Source organism: Peromyscus leucopus, chromosome 6 (assembly GCF_004664715.2).
Source record: "Peromyscus leucopus breed LL Stock chromosome 6, UCI_PerLeu_2.1, whole genome shotgun sequence".
Lineage (NCBI taxonomy): Eukaryota > Metazoa > Chordata > Mammalia > Rodentia > Cricetidae > Peromyscus > Peromyscus leucopus.
In genome coordinates this window covers 29411672-29427514 of record NC_051068.1, presented here as the reverse complement: position 1 = coordinate 29427514, position 15843 = coordinate 29411672, and the positions used below count along the sequence as shown (strand labels likewise).

The 15843-nt window shown below is 41.0% G+C and overlaps 1 protein-coding gene across 2 annotated transcripts; it reads left to right on the top strand.

Annotated features, from left to right (window-relative positions):
- Positions 1 to 293: 293 nt before the first annotated feature.
- Positions 294 to 14046, top strand: Pcdh18 (protocadherin 18). Of its 2 annotated transcripts, none has more exons than XM_028873387.2 (4): positions 294 to 3287; positions 4063 to 4151; positions 4245 to 4408; positions 11690 to 14046. In XM_028873387.2, exons 1-4 carry the CDS (start codon positions 801 to 803, stop codon positions 12355 to 12357), a joined length of 3408 nt encoding a protein of 1135 aa, XP_028729220.1. In that variant the 5' UTR covers positions 294 to 800; the 3' UTR covers positions 12358 to 14046. The 2 variants fall into 2 exon arrangements, with proteins under 2 accessions (XP_028729220.1, XP_028729221.1); XM_028873388.2 differs by having other exon boundaries at positions 4066 to 4151; positions 11690 to 14045.
- Positions 14047 to 15843: the final 1797 nt, after the last annotated feature.

Sequence of the window (15843 nt, the reverse complement as noted above, 5' to 3'; positions counted from 1 at the left end):
GTCGACCAGAAGTTGATTTAAAGTTTTTTTCTTGCTTTCTTTTTCCTCTTTCTTTCCCTGTCTTTTTCTTTTCTTTCTTTCTTCTTTTTTTTTCTCCTTTCCTGCTGTAATTTGTCTTCCCTTTGTCGCGGCACGCTTGGAGAAAGTGGATGGAGGATGGAGGAGGGGCGGGGAGGGTTGAACCCCACCCCCGGCCTCGCTCCCGCGTCCCCCGCTGGTCCCCAGCCCGCGCCCGCCACCCTCCCGCTCCCACCCTCCACGCGCGCCCTCCCTCGCTCCGGTGACTCCAGCAGCTTCGGATTTGGAAGCTCACTGATTGGCTGGAAGCGATTCAACACACGCCAGGCAAAGAGCTTTGTCTGAGTTGAAGTGAAGTTGTAGAGATTTTCAGACTGGAGTCAGCAATCACGGGTGTTTAGTCTGCAGTCGAGCAGAGAAAGGGAAAGGGGGTAAAAGAAATCAAGACTCGCCCGGGGAAGACACACTGCAGACTCCGCCAGCACCCTGCAATAGATGGGGACGGAGTCCACGCGAGGAGCCAGGCTGAGGTGACACGCGGCTCCCAGCCGGGAGGATTGGCGGCACCCCCACCAGGCGAGGACTTCACGCTCCTGTCCGGAAGTCGCCACACGGTGTGTATGAAAACTGAAGTTTGTGAGCTGTTGATTGCTGTGTGATTAAGAGTCGCCTTCAAGTCGCAGGGACCTGATGTGGCGTAGAGCTCTGAGTGGCGGGAGGAAGTTGCAGGGATTGCTTGGTTGTTGTAACTCGCCTTGGGAAGGGAATCTAGGAACTGACCAATGCACCAAATGAATACTAAAATGCACTTTAGATTCGCACTTGCACTTCTGATGGCGTTTTTCAGCCACGATGTCCTGGGTAAGAATCTGAAATACAGGATTTATGAGGAGCAGAGGGTCGGGTCGGTAATCGCTAGACTATCAGAAGATGTGGCTGACGTTTTATTGAAGCTGCCGAACCCTTCTGCTGTTCGTTTTCGAGCCATGCCAAGGGGGAATTCTCCTCTCCTGGTGGTAAATGAGAATACCGGGGAAATCAGCATCGGGGCTAAAATTGACCGCGAGCAACTATGCCAGAAAAACTTAAACTGTTCTATAGAGTTTGATGTGCTCACTCTGCCGACCGAGCATTTGCAGCTGTTCCATATTGAAGTGGACGTGCTGGACATTAATGACAATTCCCCCCAATTCTCAAGACCCGTCATTCCCATTGAGATATCGGAGAGTGCGGCGGTCGGGACTCGCATCCCGCTGGACAGTGCGTTCGATCCAGATGTTGGGGAAAATTCCCTCCACACCTACTCGCTCTCTGCCAATGATTTTTTCAGTATTGAAGTGCGGACCAGGACAGACGGGGCCAAGTACGCTGAACTCATAGTGGTGAGGGAGTTGGATCGCGAGCTGAAGGCGAGCTACGAACTTCAGCTCACGGCCTCCGACATGGGAGTGCCCCAGAGGTCTGGCTCCTCCATTCTGAAAATAAGCATTTCGGATTCCAATGACAACAGCCCTGTCTTTGAGCAGCCCTCTTACACAATACAACTCTTAGAAAACTCCCCAGTTGGAACCTTGCTCCTGGATCTAAATGCCACCGATCCAGATGAGGGCGCTAATGGGAAAATTGTGTATTCTTTCAGCAGTCATGTGTCTCCCAAAATTATAGAGACTTTTAAGATTGACTCAGAAAGAGGACATTTGACTCTTTTCAAGCCAGTGGATTATGAAGTCACCAAGTCCTATGAGATTGATGTCCAAGCGCAAGATTTGGGTCCCAATTCCATTCCTGCTCATTGCAAAATTATAATTAAGGTTGTGGATGTCAATGATAATAAGCCTGAAATTAGCATAAACCTCATGTCACCTGGAAAAGAAGAAATATCTTATGTTTTTGAAGGGGATCCCATTGATACATTTGTTGCTATCGTCAGGGTTCAAGACAAGGATTCTGGGCTGAATGGAGAAATAATCTGTAGGCTTCATGGGCATGGGCATTTTAAACTTCAGAAGACATATGAAAACAACTACTTAATCTTGACCAATGCCACGCTGGATAGAGAAAAGAGATCTGAGTATAGTTTGACTGTGATTGCTGAGGACAAGGGGACACCCAGCCTCTCTTCAGTAAAACATTTTACTGTTCAAATCAATGACATCAATGACAATCCACCTCGCTTCCAGAGGAGCCGATATGAATTTGTCATCTCCGAGAATAACTCTCCAGGGGCATATATCACCACAGTGACAGCCACAGATCCAGATCTTGGTGAAAATGGACATGTGACATACACCATTTTGGAGAGTTTTGTCTTGGGAAGTTCCATTACCACGTATGTAACCATTGACCCATCGAATGGCGCCATCTATGCCCTCAGGATCTTTGACCATGAAGAAGTGAGTCAGATCACTTTTGTGGTGGAGGCAAGGGATGGAGGGAGTCAGAAGCAGCTTGTAAGCAACACCACAGTTGTTCTGACCATCATCGACGAGAATGACAACATCCCTGTGGTTATAGGGCCTGCAATGCACAATAATACTGCAGAGATCTCCATCCCCAAGGGAGCTGAAAGTGGCTTCCATGTCACAAGAATAAGGGCAGTTGACAGAGACTCTGGTGCAAATGCTGAACTCAGCTGCTCCATAGTAGCAGGGAATGAGGAGAACATCTTCATCATGGACCCCAGGTCATGTGATATTCACACCAATGTCAGCATGGAATCCATTCCCTCCACTGAATGGGCACTCTCAGTTATCATCCAGGACAAAGGCAACCCTCCTCTGCACACCAAAGTCCTTCTGAAGTGCATGATCTTTGACTATGCAGAATCTGTGACAAGCACAGCCATGACCTCTGTGAGCCATGCATCCTTGGATGTGTCCATGATCATAATTATTTCCTTAGGAGCAATTTGTGCAGTGTTATTGGTTATTATGGTACTCTTTGCAACGAGGTGTAATCGAGAAAAGAAAGACACCAGATCCTACAACTGCAGGGTGGCAGAATCCACTTACCAGCATCACCCCAAAAGGCCATCCAGGCAGATTCACAAAGGAGACATTACACTGGTGCCCACCATCAACGGCACACTGCCCATCAGATCTCATCACAGATCCTCTCCATCTTCATCTCCAACCTTGGAAAGGGGACAAATGGGCAGCCGCCAGAGTCACAACAGTCACCAGTCACTCAACAGTTTGGTGACCATCTCATCAAACCACGTGCCAGAGAATTTCTCATTAGAACTCACCCACGCCACTCCTGCTGTTGAGGTAAGATCATAAACTACATCACCTGCTAATGCCAGCTGTTAGTGCTCAGGGGTTGAGCAGTAATCACACCTTTAAGACTGTCATTGATAAGTGACACTATTCAGTTCCAGTAAGACTCAAGTCACAGTGTGTACCTATCTCAAGTGCTCACTTTGTCATACTCTTCTTTTTTTTAAGTGAATAATTCACTTGCATGTAATATGTGTGATGTCAGATAATAAATATGAAGTTCACACCGGACTCTGTAATCAGAGTCCCTTCACTTCTCAGAATAAGATGCTGGGAAGTAAAAAAACAAAACAAAACAAAATCTCTCCTGAAAAAAAAACAACAACATTCTAGGCCTTCATAATCTCATTTCAATGCATGCTGTTTTTGTACAACTTTGCAGTTTTCTGGCATTGTTTTAACTAGCTAAGTCAACAGGGTATTTTACTGGATCTTTTTGAGTATTTTTGTTTTGAAGTCTGACCATTTTATCTGAACTATAAAAGAAGGCAGTTATTTAAAAGGAAATGGTTCAAGAATGAGCAACTCAGCTGTGTTTTGAGGTTATCCAACTCTCCCTGCAATATATTTTAGCTGTGTTTCCTGGCTGACTGAACTTTCTGCACGGTCTAGCATATGTAAATCACTGACATACAGAAATTGTGAGCTTAGCATGTAATAACAAGCCTGTCCTTTTCCCTTGCTTGATGCACATGAATGCATGAGGTTTTTTTTTTTTTTTTTTAATTCCCCCTTCAGAAATCAGTTCTGTCTGTTTGGTTTCCAGCAGGTCTCCCAGCTTCTCTCCATGCTTCATCAGGGGCAGTATCAGCCAAGGCCAAGTTTTCGAGGAAACAAATATTCCAGGAGCTATAGGTATGAATTATCCTTTGTGTTAGCTGTTAAGTCTCAAGTAGCTTAAATGCTGAAGAGTAAAATTGTGTTGTTTGGTTTCACTGATCTTTCTAGATATGCCCTTCAAGACATGGATAAGTTTAGCTTGAAAGACAGTGGCCGTGGGGACAGTGAAGCAGGAGACAGTGACTACGATTTGGGGCGAGATTCTCCAATTGATAGGCTGCTGGGCGAAGGATTCAGTGACCTCTTCCTCACAGATGGAAGAATTCCAGCAGGTAAGAGGGGAAATGATAGCTAAACCTTCATTTTTCACAGCTACCACAACACCAGGATGATGGACAGCTTCTCCCAGGCGTCTATTGCTGCTGTCTTTATCCTTCGCCCTAAAGCAGGTGTCGTGTGTACACTATTAACAGTGAACAAGCATAAAGACACTTTACATGTTCTCTTCTCACAATCCACAATAAGCAATTGGTAGAGAAGGAAAAATATGAGGGCTTAATAGGAAAAGGAAGGGGTGAGAACCCGGAAGGAACCCCACGGCTCCCCTTCTCTTTCTGTCTACCCAGCAGTGCCGTAGGGCGCTCCTCAGCACTCCAGAAAATTACTGGGTGGCTGTTTGTATCCAGACAGCCTGTTTGGTGAACAGTGGTGAGCTGGACTATAATTTGGAGAATGCATTTCCTGTGATGGGAACCAGCTCACAAAATCAGAGACTAAAATACACTGGAAAGGGTATACTTTAGGCACTAAAAATAGGTGGAGGAATGTACCTTTGTAGGTGGTGAGTGAATCATATTTCATGCCACTTTTCATTTCGACTCTGTACAGCAACAGAGGAGGAAAACAAACCCAGAGGAGAGATTTATAAAGCACACAGCCAGGTGGAGGAGATGCTATTAAGTTTTGAACCAATTTTTCCTTTGTGACTCTTACCTCTAATTGTGCAGTAGGAACTCTGATCCAAGTCAGCAAATACTGAGAGCATCAGTAGCCGTCCTGTTGCTAAAGGCTGTGTAGTAAGAAATCAACCCTTAGGAGAACAGAAGTTTTCCTCTGACTATCCACATGTCTAAATTTATTGACTGTCGATTAAATGATTGTCATTTGACAATGTACACAGAGGAAAAGAACAATAGTTTACCCCCATCTTACTTCTTTCTAGCATGAAATTTTCTTTGTAAGAATAAAGGAGTGTAGAAAATACAAGAGAGTTTACCAGAAATTTGGGGAAATCCAATAAATGGAATTTTAGCTCTCGTGAGCTATAGGAGTCATGGTAGCACTAGCTAATCAGCTTCAGGAGTCCTTACCAGCTGTGTCCCAGGGTATCCTCTGGGTCCATATGGAGTCTTTTGCCTACCTTGTCTCGCTCCAGGCTTTGACAGTGGAATTAGCTATGTGGTGGTTGTTGACTTTGTTTGCATTTCAGTGAATAAGCCCTTATCATTTTGAAAACGTTGATGTTATGCTCATTGAAGTTAGTTATGGTGGTGGCAGTGACATTAGTGTATTTTCAGCTTTGAAAACTGGAAGCTTATAAAGGTTACAATAACACACCCCAGGCAGGCAAACTGTGCCTGGTGGGGATGAGATGGTGAGATCTGAATCAATTCCCACACCCCCAATCACTAATCTATGACTTATTTAAATAACAAATGTTTCCTTTTTAAATAAAATGCCTAGCTTGTTTATTCTCTCTCTCCCCTCTTCCCCCTCTTTCTGTGAGTATGTGTGTGTGTGTGTGTGCGTGCGCGCGCGCGCGCGCACACACACACACACACACACACACACATATGTATATATGTCTGCCCATGTGTGCCTATGTAGGGGCAAAAGACAGTGGATGTCTTCCTCTATTCTCTTTGCCTTGTTGCCTTGAGAGAGGATGTCTCCTTGAGAAACTCATGGATACAGCAAGCCAGTTGACCAGAAAGCTTCCAGGACACTGTTTCTGCCCCCTAATGCCAGGGTTACAGGCACAGGCAGCCATATCCGGCTTGTACCTGGGTGCTGGAGAGTCAGTTCTTCCTGCTGCAAGCAGTGCTCTTACCCACTGACCCATCTCCCTAGACCCTTATTTGCTTTTATATCCTGAAGGCCTTTCTGCAAACACTAAATGTTGCATGTTCAGTTATATGATTACAAGGATAAATACTTTATCTCTGGCTAGAGAGATGTATAGGAACGATGTCTAGTTGCATTGAGACCTACTGTGTGCATGACAGCCTATATTTGCACAGTCACCCATGGAATCTATTAGTTTAAATTTATAGATTCTTTAGACTAATTTGAAAACAAATCACTGAAGTATCTAAAAGAACATATATCCCCAAAGATCCCATGCCCCAAGACAATTAGGTTTTTTTTTTTTTTTTTTTTTTTCTGGCTTATATAATGGAGTAGCTGGTTCAATTTCCATGATTCTCTGATACTATGACGCTAACAGGGCCCACTAGAATAGCAGAATTTCCCAGATTAGATTATTTCATAAACAAGAACACATGGGCATAACATCAATATTGCAGTGGATATTTTAAAATGCTTGGGGTTCATGTATTGGAATTTTAATTTATTATGGCAACAAAATGGAGAATAAAAAATAGACTATTCTAGAAAAAATAACCTTGCCATTTGTGGACCTAAAAAACATCTGATGTCTCTTTAAATTTCAAAATCATACAATTTGAGTAGTTAGCTGTTAGTATATTATTTATTCACTCATTCATTAATTCATGCATTCATTGCTTGCAATTCTGGCAACTGAACCCAGAACACCACATACATCAAAAGTATGCTTTCTCTCTTTGCAATGCTTCTCATCTGTGTTTTCTTTTAGAAAAAAAAAAAAAAAAAACAGAGTCAAGTAATCTTTCCCTCTTCCCTATATTCCCAAAGTTACCATCGTTCCATATGTTCACGGCAGAAGAATTATCTAGTGTTGAAGTAAATAGTGATAGCAATAAATGTTAAAGAACAAAGAGATTGGGCTAAGTGTAGGTAGGCAAAGATAAACTCTAGAAAACTGCCAATCTTGTTTATTAAGTATCTCCATCAATACATAATTGTCCAAAATTATAGACTTTGTGTGGTGTGTGTATTGTGTTGTGTGTGTGTGTGTACATATATGTGTGCTTCTTACCAATTATGTCATAGGAGACACATTCCTGCCTCAGTTGCTTCCTGCTTCTACATGGGAATGAGCTATTCTGAAGTTACAGAGGACTGGGAAATGAGCAGTGATTGATGTTGCTGCCGTTATGTTCATGTTTTGCCAGCACAGATTGCAATGCATACTGAATGTCTACAGAGATAACAGTCTTTTAGTCATGAGCATCATTGAGGTGACACTGTGTCAACATTCTAGATTCCTACTCATTCCGGCAACTTCTGCAGGCATGTTAGGTTGTAAAACTAGTGGTTTGCGAAAGTATTTACTCAGGAAATACCCTGAGTAGAGAAAAATGTTGGTCCACATCTGAATCTTATTAACAACAGATCAGCACAATTTTCTAAAGTATGTGTATTTTTAGGACTTAAGTGTCTCATTCCAACTGTTCTTCTGCATTGATTTGTGTACAAATTTAGATTGCATTGCACGGCATGGCTTGCCAGCAGGGTCATTTCTGGTCCTTCATTCTTCCAATTCCCACACAAATGTAGTTTTTTCAAGCAGCTAAACAAACATGCATTTTTATCTGTTGGCTCATGTTTGATGGCTCTTTTCCTTCTTCGTCATTCAACTTTGAACCCCAACACAAAGCACGTGCATCCAAAGCCTCCATGGTCCCAGTAGATATTGTTGCACACAGATGGTCTGTACAGGCTCCCCTGCCTAGTCTTTCTCTACTTTCCATGATTGTGTCTGTTCTACTCTTCATCATCTTTCATCTGTGAGTACTTCAAATACTCATTTGTCATTATTCTACTTTGCTCTCCTAGTAGGTGTCTTCTCTGGCTCTTGGCCTTCCTCCCATTGCTGGTTTACTGATATCCCAAGTCTTGTGGCTCTTCCCACTGTCAAATCTTTACTCTGTATAGTTTTCACAACCTTTTCAGAACATTTTAACTCACATTCCTTTTTATTCCTTTTTTTTTTTTTTTTTTTTTTTTGGCTCAGAGTCAATCTCTGACTCTCGTTGCTCAGCAACACTGAGTGCAACTATTATCTTTGTATTCAGAGTCCAATGAAATGCACTCTCAGCCTAATCTCAATTTCGTCAATTTTGAATCCTTTGCAACAGGCAGAAAGGCTTCTCTTCCTACACCAATCCTTTGTACACACTGCCCTTCCTATATGAAAAGCTGCCTTTTCCTCACTTTGTGTACCTAATGCTGCTCACCTGTTTTTTTCAACTTTGCTCTGTCTTTTGAGATACCAGCATTCATATCCACTCCTTTTCCTTTCTTAACACATCTTGAGCATCATCTCATTTGCACTTTACCTGGATGTCTATAATACCATTTGTTATATGTGGCTTAGAACTAGACTGTAGTCCTTTTGACAACCAGGTGCTGAAATGGCCCAGATTTGATGGGATCTTCAAGGAAAACCTACTACACACTCCATAGCTAATGGCTTGATTGAAGCTCTCTCTTATATTCATTGCACTGCTTTCCACCCTACTTGTAAAGTACAGGACACTAATAAAATCCAGTCATGCACTGGTACAGAAGAGCTTCTGTTTCTGTCTGTCCCTATCACCATAAAAAGTATCACCGGAGAGAGCTTTCGAATATTCCCAAGAATAGCAGACAAGATGGCCATTGCTTGGCTTCTCTTGATCCTTGCATATGGGATAGAGCATGTTCAGCACTGAGCCACACATACACTGTCAAGTAGTTCAATCTCAAGGGTTAGGGGTGAGATTAGAACATCCATAACAATGATCATACTTTCCTCTGCTCCTCTCACCTCCCCCTTTCCTTTAGGTGTTCCCCTTTTCTTTTCCTTGGCCTCATTTTTGCTATCCTTTCTGTTAGTCTGCCTTCATAATTTCTCCTTTTTTCCATTTTCATTAGCATGTGTGTGGTGTACATTTGAGTCTATGTATGTTTGCATGTATGTGGGTATATGTGTGTGATGTGTGTGCCTCTATGTGGGAACCCATGCATGTAGAGTCCTGTGATAATACCCGCAATCATCCTCAATAGCTTCCATCCTATTCAGTGAGGCAGGACCTTACAATTGAACCTAGAGTTCCTGGATGTCGGTAGTCTAGCTAGCCAGCTTGTTCTGAGGAAACCTTGTCTCCACTGTCCAAGGCAGGATTTCTGAGGATCCTAAATCCAGTCCTTGTAATTGTGAAGCAAGTGCTCTAACCACTGACAAATCTCTCCAGCCCTCCTTTACATTTTAAGTCAATTAATTAGTACATAATTAAATTCTTACTTATCTATTGTGCTATAAATGCCATTAATTGCTTAACAATCATTCCTGAGATGTTTGGACTAGTCATGTGGGTCATGCTATTCTATTGTTTCGTTGCCTACAAGCTCATCGTGTTCAGGTTTTGAGAAAACTTGCATATGGTCAAGATCCTTAGAATTTCAGGTAATTTTTTTCTTCTTATTAAAGGAGTTCAAAGCCAGATGAAGCAGTGCAGCAGAGAAATTCTTCCCAAGCCTAAAAGCCCAGAGTTGAGGGCTAGAACAATAGCAGGTCTGTTCTCCTTCCTTCCATCAGGATGGGAGGCAGACAGTACACATAGGTCTTGTTTCCACGTTCAGAGACTCTGAGGACAAATCAGGGGCTGGAACATCACCACTGTGATAGTTCTCTGCTGAGGAAACCTACATGCTGTTGATCTCAGTTGCCTTTTACCCTTTCCTGTTTTCTCCACTGGATGGATTAAAACAAGAGTTGACAAACACTTCCATGTAGCATAATACGTGAAGTTGATCATCTAAACCTTTGTTTTTATTTAAATTACCCTTGTTTGTTCAGTTGAATCTTTCTTCACAGCATAATGACACAATCAGTCCTCTAAGAACGAAGGAACCCGGACGTGATTCTTAGATTCTTACAGTTTTCCCAGTGTTTTTTCATGCTTTAAAATTTTTGGATTCATATAATGAAGCCCTTCTCTTACAGCACTTCTTTTATTTTTATTCCTCAATCTTTCCCTTTTTCTATTAAGAATAGAGAGAGGTCCAGAGGAAGCTAAAGATGAGAATTAGCATGGAGGTCCGTGATCAAGAGCAGTGACTTCCACATATAAAGATCATTATTTATCCCTTCCTGCCTACTTTTCATCCAGAAACAATCGTGACCACAATCTCTATACAGCTCCTTTACCGGCCTGTAGAGAAGGTATTATGCACACAGTAGGTCATGTGCTTCCCCTAGCAAGCACTGTGGCATGTCATAATTTCAGCAGTGGCAAAAGTGGAAATCTGCTCTCAGCAGCTACATCTATAGAATCAGTGCCAAACATATCCCCATGGCTAGCATCAGTCCTGTTTTCTTTCGTATTTGAGGGTTACTTTCCACTTTCTGAAATTCTGTCCTTTGTCTTAAAATGTAAATATATTGAAAAGACCAAGTTTTCTCTGAAACAAGTGGTTGTTCTATGGAATATATATATATATATCATATCTCAGTTTTTATACATTTTAGCTGTTCTAATTACTGAATTTAGTGATCCTCCTATTTATTTTTCTGCTTTTCTCATTTGTAGTATTTTCTAGGAATGCGGCCACTCAAATCCCACTAAGTAACCGGAACATATGGAAGAATTTAGAATGTACTTTTCATATTCTTCAGCTTTTGATGACTTTTCCATGTAATTAAATATTAATGTGTTTCAAACCTTGAAATAAAGGCCATATAACAGGACAACTCAGGATACCTAAGGTGGTAATTAAGAACACCTAGCATTGGTATTTTAGTTACTAGGTCAGTAAATAATGCATAAAATCCCTAAGAGAGACTGATAAGGACAATAGAGAACTAATATTCTAAGTGCCTCCACTGAAATAAAAAAGCAGGTCCAGAGCCCTTATTATCAAGAAAGCTAGTGAAAGATACATTGGAGAGGTTACCTGGTGTTATTCCAAATTAAAGATCTCACCTTAAAGTCTATTTTTTGCTGTTGTCATTGTATAGTTTATGTTCATCCTTTGTTTGATCACCCAAGCCTTGGCTTTTTTGGGTGTTCATGTATAAATTAAAAGCAATACCAGGTCTGTTTTCCTATCTTCCATTGGGATGGGAAGCAGACAATATGCATGTGCAGGTCTCGTTTCCATGTTCAAATAATATGTATAAATTATGTATAAATAATGATCTGATTTCTTATGCTCACAGCAGACTACTAAAAATGATATTCCCTTCCTTTAAATAAATGGAGGAATACAGAGTGACACCTGGTCCATAAAGGCAACATACAATTGAAAAGTAACTGTAGTCTATCTAATATGTCTAATAATAGGCTAGCATCATGACAATAGGGCAAAACCTTCTCTTTCTACTCTTAAAAACAAAATGACACTCCCCAGGGCTTTGAGTGATGCCGTGTATAATAACACACCCTCCTTGCTTTGTTTATTTTCAGCAATGAGGCTGTGCACAGAGGAGTGCAGAGTCCTGGGCCACTCTGACCAGTGCTGGATGCCGCCGCTGCCCTCACCATCCTCTGACTACAGAAGCAATATGTTCATCCCCGGAGAAGAATTTCCAGCTCAGCCTCAGCAGCAGCTCTCACATCAGGGCCTCGATGATGACAGCCAGCCTGCAGAATCTGGGGAGAAAAAAAAGAGCTTTTCCACCTTTGGGAAGGACTCCCCCAGTGACGAGGATTCGGGGGATTCCAGCACATCATCTCTGCTCTCAGAAATGAGCAGTGTGTTCCAGCGCCTCCTCCCTGCATCTCTAGATACCTTTTCTGAATGCAATGAAGTGGACCGGTCCAACTCCCTGGAACGTCGGAAGGGTCCAGCGCAGGCCAAAACTGGGAGCTACCCACAAGGGGTTGCGGCCTGGGCAGCCAGCACACATTTTCAGAACCCCACCAGCAGCTCTGGGACCCCTCTGGGGACTCACTCCAGCGTGCAGCCTTCTTCCAAGTGGCTGCCAGCCATGGAGGAGATCCCTGAAAACTATGAGGAAGATGATTTTGACAATGTGCTCAACCATCTTAGTGATGGGAAACACGAACTCATGGATGCCAGCGAGCTGGTGGCTGAGATCAACAAACTGCTTCAAGACGTCCGCCAGAGCTAGAGGACTTTAGCTGAGCCTTTGTGTTTCCATGTGTGTGGAATTAGGGGACAGGGAAAACCCTGAAAAAAACTGGCGTTGCCAAATAGTTGCATTTATCATAAATGTGTCTGTGTATATTGAATATTAAATACTGTATTTTCGTATGTACACGATGCAAGTGTGATTATTTTAATCTGTATTTTAAAAATACATTTGTATCTTATATTTATGTGTAATTTAACAGACAAATTTTATTTTTTTACTCCCATGACAAACATGTTTTTCCCAATCATACAGAAACTAGCCACTATTTGAATCTATATCCTTTTCAACCAAAGGTATTGCTTAGATTAGTTAAGTTGGGGCAGAATTATTATGCTGTATGAACAACCCCATTAATGCATTAGGTAATTCTTAGTTTCATTAAGCGGTGCAACTTCCTTTTCAATATTTACAAAAAAAAAATATTAAGCATCGTTAGAAACATTAAACAATTTTAAGATTACTATTCTCACTGTTTTCTGTTAGCTATGATAGATCACTTCTTCCAGCAAATTGGAGGAATGGCTTAAACTTATTTTAGACCTAGAAGCATCCTAAGGTGTTTATGGGAAGGAAATGACATGGGAATTCTTCACAGCCATGATGTGTTCATCCATGTTGTCTGGCAGTGGCTCCTGTAATTGTAGGGCATCACACTGGCTTGGTCTTGAGAATATTCTTCCAGTAGAAAAATGTGTACTTATAATTTAAACTAAACCATGCATCTGATTTGATCCTTGCTATATGAAAGATGATCTAATGAAGTGAAATCTGTACTTTAAACGAATAGCATTATGTATTCCACCAGCGTAGAGTGTTAATAGACAAAGACAGATATGTCAATACTTCGCCTCGCCCCTCCAAGGGTAGTAAACATAACTGATTTATCTGAGACTCCTATTTGAATCTCTCCCTCTCTTCTCATAATACTTGAACATTTGTATCAATTGTATTGTCTTTTTTGGCTATAATCATTCACCTTTTGCTTTTGTCTCTTGTGCATGCTTTCATGGTTTTGCTTGTATTTTAAGCATATGAACATTTATAAGGTCATGTTTTGTTTAATGCAATTTTGTTTGATCTATCGTGTGACAAATGAAACCTTTATTTATTGTGCTGTTATCTTCTGTGTGGAATGCTTTGGTACGCAAGATTCTTATTATGACTATTATCGTTTATGTTCAAGCTTCTATGAATGTTATTTCTATTAATACACTATCTTGATTGTATTCTCCTGAAAATTTTACTGTCAGTGAAAATAAAAGGAAAATTAAAGCAAAGCTAAGAAATTGTCTGCAAGTCAGCCCCCTGCTCTGATGTTTTAAGTGCTTTGTGTGCTTAAAACTCTCCCTGAGGGGGGATTCAGCATTGGGCATCAAATGACAGAAAGGGAATAGCCAAGTGGCTTGACAACCAACAAAAACACACTGGGAGGGAAATGAGACAGAGACCAGTCAGGGGAATGAAAGTAATTGATTGGATTTCTTCTGTATTATGTGATATAAATGTATTTGGAGTGTAAACATATATTAACAGCTTACATATTGCTCAAGTTACAGAAACCTTCTCAGAATGTGTCCGGCTGAGTTGAACAAAAAGAAACAATGAGAGCCTCACAAGCTTTCCAAGGGGCTAGAAATAAGATATTTTGAACAATGTGAAATAAATAAAACACAACATTTCCACACAAGGCATTCCATGTCTCCAACCTCTGGGTTCTCCTGGCTTCTCTGGTTAATCTTGCTTCCCATGTCTACCCATTAAGGGAATATTAGCACATGATCTCAGGTTATTTCTCATATTCCTTTCTCAAGTAATATTTTCATGAATACTAGGATGTCATGTGCATTTACAATGGTCTAACATTTGTGTTTGGTATATGTGTACCCTAATAAACTTATCTAGGGCCAGAGAACAGAACAACCACTAGAGTAGACATAGAGGCCAGATAGTGGTGGCACACACCGTTAATCCTAGCATTACAGAGGCAGAGTTCAAGGCCACATTGAAAACAGAGCAGGTATGGTGACACACACCTTTAATCCCAGGATTTGAGATCTAAAGTCTTGCTTGAGAAAGACACATGCCTTTAATCCCGGGAAGTAGTGGCAGGAAGCAGAAAGGTATATAAGGCACGAGAACCAGGCTTTCAAGCTCTTAGGCTTTTTTTTTTTTCATACATTTCTTTATTTTTTTTCCAAATTCCATATTTTACATTTATAGGCAGCTTGTAAATAAGAAGAAAATGTGATATATAGCTGGATCTGTAAACATTAAACATGAAAAATATGCTATTTAAAGACATTAAATTTAAGTATATAACTAGAAACAATCATAATAAATACATTGCTGCTCAGAAATTACTGGGAAATATGGACTATTTGAAAAATTGCACATTCATTTTTTTTTACCTACCAACCATGAAAACTAATTGTTACTTGATTGTGACTTTAAATATTGTCACTACACATTTTATACACTCAGAATAAAAACATGAATGTGCAAGCTCTTAGGCTTTTAAGCAGTTCAGCTGAGATCCATCTGGGTGAGGATTCAGAGGCTTCCAGTCTGAGGAAACAGGATCCGCTGAGGAACTGGCAAGGTAAGATTGGCTGTGGCTCCTTCTGTTTCTCTGATGTTTCAGAATTCACCCCAATACCTGGCACCGGGTTTATCATTTATATGACCATTTAAGATTTGTCTTACAAACATTGTCATTCCCTCCTAGTTCCACTTTCTACCTTGGCTTGAAACAAACAAGTTAGCAATTAAGGATGTCTTTATCATTTATTATTCTTAATTTCTTTTGCCCCAGGGGTTCCTTTCAATATTACTCAATACCCGTCATCCACCAAGGAAATTTTCTTCTAAGAAATGTAATGCAGCACCTAATACGCTGCTTCACAAATCCTCATGTTAGCCAGTGCCTACTGAATGCTGGGATGTATTTCATCTTGTCACAGGCCACGCACGTTGTGATTTATTCTTCACTCTTATCTGTCTTAATGTGTAACACACTATGGCTTAAAGCTTTGTTAATCATTTACATTCATTTTCCTCTCTTCTGTAAGTCACACTGACCAATTACTAATATATAATTATTAAAACTCTTCTTGTCTTACCAAAGTTATGGGAAGTTACACACACTTTCATTTCCTTGTTTTATTCTTTTCCTACTAATGTCAGAGAATTTTCAAAGCTGAATTGAAATTACTGTCACATTGAAATTCAAAGAACTGTGAATGTATATGAGGAGCAAGTAATTTCATGTGGAATGGATTGCATGGGTGAAACGTGTGTCTCGACCCTGGCATGCTCCTACACAGCTGAAGCAGGTGTTCCCCAGTATACAGTGAATTTGTATGCTTTCTTTTCTGTCCTTATATTTCTATTCCAACTCAATGTATGTCAATAATATGGCATCGCAGAATTGAAGATCTAGGGGACTCTGGTTGAATGATGAAT

Bases quoted from the DNA above. Each gene is read 5' to 3' on its own strand.
- Pcdh18 (XM_028873387.2), top strand. From the start codon at position 801: ATGCACCAAATGAATACTAAAATGCACTTTAGATTCGCACTTGCACTT. The intron at 4,152-4,244 runs GTATGAATTATC...TGATCTTTCTAG, and splicing joins AAATATTCCAGGAGCTATAG to ATATGCCCTTCAAGACATGG. The intron at 4,409-11,689 runs GTAAGAGGGGAA...GTTTATTTTCAG, and splicing joins AGATGGAAGAATTCCAGCAG to CAATGAGGCTGTGCACAGAG.